The 6777-nt window shown below is 43.1% G+C and overlaps 1 protein-coding gene across 1 annotated transcript; it reads right to left on the bottom strand.

Annotated features, from left to right (window-relative positions):
- Positions 1-3000: 3000 nt before the first annotated feature.
- Positions 3001-3723, bottom strand: PPP1R2C (PPP1R2C family member C). The gene has a single exon (XM_032756329.2). It carries the CDS (start codon positions 3685-3687, stop codon positions 3106-3108), a length of 582 nt encoding a protein of 193 aa, XP_032612220.1. The 5' UTR covers positions 3688-3723; the 3' UTR covers positions 3001-3105.
- Positions 3724-6777: the final 3054 nt, after the last annotated feature.

Genomic DNA, 6777 nt, shown 5'->3' on the forward strand with positions numbered 1-6777 from the left:
AGCTTGTTAAAGCACAGAACGCTAGGCCTTAGCCCTAGAGATGCTGAATCAGTAGGTCTCAGATGGAGTCTGAGAATCAGGACTTTTAACCAGCTTCTGGGTGATGCTTATGCAGCCAGTCTGGGGGCCACACTGCATGGTACTGATGTAGAGCAGGGTGTGACTCTGCTGTGAGTGCAAGGTAAGAGGTTCAGCACTTGAATATTATAGCCATAAGCTTCCCGTAACCCATGTCACACATCTGTGCTCCTCTCTCCCTCTTTGTCCCTCTATGCTGTTCCGTTTCAGGCCCTACTCTGCAGCGATAGTGGTCTTTCAAAAACATGAGTTTGATCATGTCACTATCTGTTTAAAAATGTTGGTGGCTCCCATTGCCTTTGTGTGGCATGTGAATCCTTTCATAGCCTTTCTTACCTCTTTAGTCCTATGCATTCTCCCATACAGAATACCTTGCACCTCCCCAAAGGAACTATATCTCCTTACCTACATCTGGAATGCTAACTTCTATGAGTCTACCTCTCGTTACTTGGTTAAATTTCATGTCCTTTCTAGGTCTTATCCTCGATATCAACTCCACGTGAAGGCCTTTCAAGACCTTAGGTGACGTCCCTCAAGGACCTCTGTAAAGCACTCTTGCACAGTATAGAAATGACCTGGTGACATGGCTGAGCTCTCCCATCCATAAACTGGTGTCTCCTTGAAGGCAAGCACAGAGCCTTGGCACCTAGTGTATAAATAATTTAATAAATTATAACATGATGTTATGTGAGATCTGGCAAAAATAAACCATTATGTCTGTTCTTCCTAAAGCAAAGGATTGTGTGCTTTCTTAGAGCCTGAGCTACCATGATAAAAATTCGCTCACAAGTAGCATGAGAAAATGACAACATGCCATTAGTAATCCAGAAGAAGCTGTATGTGTTTTGTATTTTTTTCTTCTGGGCTTTACAAACCACAAAAGCAACTGTTTTGCCTCCACAAAGAACATATTTTTAACAGCACACTTTCCCAAAAGGATACTCCTCCCTCTGTTGCATTTTGATCTATCCTGATTTAATTTAAAGTTTGAAGATGGGGGTCTGACCTTATCTATCAGTGGCTGAGCCGTTGTCTCATGGAAATGCAGTTTGAAATTCATTAATAGCGTAGCCTGTATATTATAACTTAGAAGCTCTGGGTTATCACTGATGCTTACAATTGCTATGGAAACCGGGTTCATATGCACCTTTCAAAGAGTCTGCTTTAAAACAGGAAAAAAAGATGAAGAAAAAGAAAGCTTCCTGAAAGAGTAAGATATTTTGTACCCAGCATGCATAAGCAGGTTCAGTGATGCAAAAATGCTCTGCCTACACAATGATAAAAACAATTTTTTATCTTTTTCAGGAGCTAATAATGTATAACCTTGTCTTAGAGAACTGTGTTTATACTGGTAGAGAAGAATGCTCAAGGCAGCTTTCCCCAGTGCCCACACATAGACACACAAACACAGACACACACCCACAATTTTCAGTTTTCCCCAGACTTTTTGCAATCTGCATTCTTAATTCCTCCAAAGGCCTCTGTACATGCAGCTTTGGCTGCTAAAGCCCACCCAGTGTGGACTGGCTGAGAGCTCAGTCTCTTCTGCTTCCCCTTGAATGTGTATTGAATGTTGCATCTGTCTCTTATGGGCTGAATTTTTCAATTATAAAATGATAGCGCTAATTTGATCAAGTTTCTTATTAAGAATTCTTGGATGTATTCCTCCCCAAATTTGGGTTTTGGAGGCTTCATCCCTCATCTCCTTGCCCACATTTCTCCCTAATAACCTAAGTGTGGTGTTGTGTTAGGTAAACAATAGTGTATCATCTTGTGGAAAATGATTCTTTAGACACGCCTCCCTCCCTCATGTAGAACCATGTGTTATTCCCTCCAATGTTTTCATCTGCTTATCTCCCCACTTGTGAGTCATCTATTATTTTCCCTTATCACTTCTGCAACCCCATTCCTCCCCTAACTCTAGCCAAATGTGAGCTGGGTTTCCTTCTCTTCTGAGCAAGAACAGGTCACGAGGGCTGAGCTTTCTGTCTTCACCTTCAGACAGAAGGAACTTGAAAGAAAGAAGAACGCATCTGCAGGCAGCTGTTCACTCTGCAGGCATCTGGAAACCACTTCTTTGCATTCAAGTAGTTATGTAACCCCACATGTTGGAAGGCTGAAGAGACCACCATACTCAAAATGGAAATGACACGGTTGCAACACATAGAATATCTGAGAGAAGAAAGGGTTTCTAATGTCTTGACTATCTATGATATTCCATAAAGTTAAGGGATTGATGTGCATGGGCTGGGAGGACTGAGGAACAAAGGACAGAGGTTAAGGTAGGTATGAAAAGGGTCTACTAACTACTTTAGAATTTGAAAAAACTATTGATACCAAATCTTCCCACCCTCTGTACAAAAAAACAAAACAGACATTGGTGCAATTTTAACCTGATAATGCATGAAAAATGGCTATTTTTGATGAGAAAAAGTTGTCATTTCCTTGTAAACACAAAGAAAATTAAGAGAAATTGTGAAGTTACTATAAGAAAATTCAACAATAACTCTTATATTCCCCCTCAATTAAACAGCAAATCACCCTAAAGTGTTTTTCAGCCTGAATATTTATCAACCTAGATAATCTACTTTAACAATTAAGTTTTGCATTTTTCACAAAACCTTTTCTACAAAAGTTAGTATAACTAGAAGTGAATATAAATTAGTACCCTTTCAAGTCTTTAACATATTAAAAAGCTATAGAATATATACATTAACCCATGGTTTTATAAAAGGAATATGGCTTTATAAAATTAAAAGCAATATCAGGATCTGTATTTGTGTTAAATAATTACAATAACATCAAGCAGACATTTCCCACTTAATCTATTACTCTCTAAGATTACCATTTAATTCTGCATTACAATTTAACTAAGTAATTTAGTACTGGACGCATGCGCTACAGAAAACAAGAAGCAGTGTATTACAGTAACAAGGTTTGTATTTCACAAACAATTGCAAGGGTGAAGCAGATATCTTCTAAGCGTCGCATATTCACAAACAATTGCAAGAGTGAAGCAGGCATCTTCTAAGGGTCGCATGACTGGGTTTGCAGTCCACCGGTCAGAGGAGCTTCCTCTGATTCTTCTGCAGCAGTCTTTTCTTCGTTCGTGGCTTGTGGCATTTCTTCATTTTCATCGTCTTCACTTTGTAGGTCTTTCCACATTAATTGTCTAGCTAATTTGATGTTCAATTCTTCGTTGTAGTGAAGCCTTCTTCTCATTTCGAACTGCCGCTTTTTCTCCTGTTTGTGGAGAAGGATTTTCTTCATGTAGGCCTCGCTGCTCTCTTGCTCCTCCACCTCACAGCTGTGGTCCGAAGCATCGGTGGCTTCCTTTCCTTCGACACCACGCACTGAATCTTCCTCATTATCTTGCACACTCATGTAGGAAGTGCCGGGCTCATTTGCCTTCATTAAATCGTAATCTCTGTACGTTGCGCGGTATGTCGCAAGGATGCTTGATTCGTCCCACTTTTGGGATTTCTTTCTCTTCACATCTTGAATATTCCCTCCAGACTGCTGACCGGAAGTCGCCACCGAGGAACCCGACAAGCTTTTGTTTTTCAGGATCCCCTTAATGGGCCGGTGCGAGGAGGTGGAGGCCGACATTTTGCGGGGAGAAGGGCTGCGAGAGAGTTGGGCCGCTGAGCAGCCGTCCGCCGCCCTCCAGTCTGAAGCTGCAGCGCGGTCTGTCTGGGCAACAGGTCCCAACGCCCTAGTTAAAGCACCAGGGCCCTGGTGTCACAAAGGGCGCTGCGTATGACGTCACGATGGTCGCCGCCTCCGCCACCGCTGCCGTGGTTACCGCTACGGTTACCGCTACGGTTACAACTCTGGTTACCGCTACCTTCGCAAGTCACCGTTGCCGTTACCGCTGACGTCACCGCTACCGTTACCGCCGCCGTTGCTTTTGCCGTTGAAGCTGGCTTTACGGCTGACGTTACCGCTACCGTTACAGCTGCCGTTGCTTGTGCCGTTGCCGCTGGCTTTACGGCTGACGTTACTGCCTCGTGGCCCATGCTAACGTCATTTTTTTTTCTCTTTTAACGGAAAATAAGGTAGGAAATACCTTTGGTTGTACATGGAAAGGGGAAGCATTGTTTTAGAAACTTCTATACACCCTGTCTGCCCACAGGAAAACTATGTAAAATATTTCTCATTGTGGGTCACTGTCAAAACTTTGAAAGCCACGACTTTGGTTGGAAAGATGAGAGGCCTCAGCTAGAAGGTGATGACCTTCTGCTCCTCCCTCCTGTGTCCATCCACACTCTCCCTCCACCACGCATACCTTGGTCCTCCTCTCTTCTCCCTGTCTTGGTGAATGACCCCAACATAGAGCTAATTATATCAGCTGCGAATCTGCGTGTCCTCCTCAGTCCCTTCATGTTGCCCATTCTCCAATCTAGCCCTCAGATGTGACCTAAATATTTCAAGAGGCTCATTTGATCTCTTCTGCCACCACCCTGTTTCAAATCACCATTTTCTCTTATGGCAACTTCACTCACAGTCATTGAACTGGGCCCCCAGTATCTCCTCCTTCTGCTGTCCAATCTCTTATCCACCCTCAAAACACCCATCAGATCTTCTTCATCTCTCTTTCAAACCCTTCAACGGCTGCCCACTGTTCTTGACATAAAGACCCAAATTCAGAAGAGGCTGAAAACAGCTGTTATGATCTGCTCAGTTTACTCAGGTGTCTATCTGGAGCCTTCTCCCCTTAAATTCTTCCCACTCTACCTCCAGCTTTCTATTCTGATCTTCCAATTATGGGAGCATTCATGAACCTTCCTGTCCAAGAGGTTTTTTTTTTTTTTTTTCCAGGTTCTTCGTGCAGCCTGGAGCGCCCTTTCAGATTTCAGTTCAATCATCGTTGACTTTCAGAGGCCATTTCCTAACCCCCAACAGCAAATAGACCTCTCTTTGCTTTCATGGTGTCTCTTATTCTCTGTGACAGCATTTTGAGTCATTTGTAATTTCTTATCTGTGTACACTAGATGACAAACATCAAAAGTAAAAGGAAGTGACAAAGATTCTCTCCTTTGACCAAACTTTAGTCAGGCTCCTCTAAGCCCTCTGCTCGACTAGGCCTAAACTTGGGCTTGTAGAATCCAGTTTGAGCAAGAATCCTACTAAGTTAATTTAGTGAAAATTCCCCACCACTGATATGTGACTTCCCTGAGTAGCTGATCAAATTCCTCATGCCCCACACTAGATATCTTGTCACCCTGTTGGGTCAGTCTAGCAAGAATTCCCCTTAGCCCTGATGTTTCCTTTCAGTAATTTTCCATTCACTGAGTCTGCATCCTGCCCTTTACTTATTCTTGTTGGAGTGGGAGTCAATGCCAATTTTATTCCCCTACACGGACCCCATTGCAGTGGTCCGTGTACCTACTGTGATAGTCCTCCATGGAATAGTCTTTCTTACCATCTTTACCAAGTGTCATGAATAATTTTTTTAACAGTTATGTTGGCTGTGACTCAGATAAGATCAGATTCACCACTGGACCCCTGGAGCTCTCACCCAGAACCTGAAGTATGCACCTTTGAAACCTTTGTCTTCACTCTTGGCTGACTGATCAGGAATCCATTGGTAAGCCCAACTCTTGAGCCAGTGCTCCAGATGGCAGTCTGTTGAAGCATGGTGAGGATACATTTTGATTCTTATGATTCTGAGTATACTCTCTGAAGCTGGGTTAGAGTCTGAGGCTTTTTATGAAAGGCACCTGAGCTTCCTGCACTCCAGCCTGGGTGACAGAATGAGACCCTGTCTCAAAAAAAGAAAAAGAAAAAGAAAGAGAGAAAGAAGGCACCTGTTGGGCTGGAAGTCTTTCCTCCTGGCTCTTTGTTTGGAGTGGAGTTATATATATTCTCTGATTCCTGGGCCTGGTCCTGGCTAGAAAATTCTTCCTGTCTCCCACCCTTATTTAATTACTTCCTGGCTCCCTGGCCTGGAATATTTTCCTGACTCTTTTGTTTCAAGTGAGGATCCACTCCACAACTACTGGGCTGGAAATTTTATTTTTTCTGGCTCTTTGTGAGGCCTCTCTTTATAGAAATTGTTTAGTTGTCTGAAACTCCTCCTCTTGAACCCCTGCTGAGGCCAGCTCTGTCTCCTTCCTTTCTTATTGGCATGATTTTCCTGAGGATTATTTGGAACTCCAGTGGCCTCTTTGAGGAACTTGAGATCTCCTCAAACTGGCTCCTCTATGGTCTCTTCCTTCCCATTGCTTCTTCCTCTTACCGCCTTCAATCCTCCCTTCGGCTCCCTTGAATTCTTTGATATGTTCCCCTCAAACCCCTGCCTGCTCCACTTCTCTGTCCACCCCTGCTAGACATTTTCCTTCTCGCTCCAGCTCAACTCCCTCAGTCATTTGAACTTTAATCCTCCCACTCACATCAGGGCCACTCAAGGGACTCAGAGATACCTGAAAGCCACTATCTGAGGCTGAAAAAAAAAAAAGGCTAATTAGAAACAGACTGGATATTTTATCTACTCAGATGGACTCTGGAATCATCTAGACATCTGCTTGACGTGCCCTCAGTCCCTGATCTCAAATTTAGTCTTCAGCCTTTATAGGATTACATATCAGGAAAAAGAAAATCTTGGAGGTCCTTAGAGGTCTCCACAAAACTTCATAAAAAGCTTTAGCTCTTTTTACTCTTCAGCCATTTACATTTTATTTATTCCTTTTAACATGT

Source organism: Hylobates moloch, unplaced genomic scaffold (genome assembly GCF_009828535.3).
Source record: "Hylobates moloch isolate HMO894 unplaced genomic scaffold, HMol_V3 SCAFFOLD_7, whole genome shotgun sequence".
NCBI classification, from domain to species: domain Eukaryota; kingdom Metazoa; phylum Chordata; class Mammalia; order Primates; family Hylobatidae; genus Hylobates; species Hylobates moloch.

Excerpts from the sequence above, each read along its gene's own strand:
- PPP1R2C (XM_032756329.2), bottom strand. The coding sequence starts at position 3,687 with ATGTCGGCCTCCACCTCCTCGCACCGGCCCATTAAGGGGATCCTGAAA.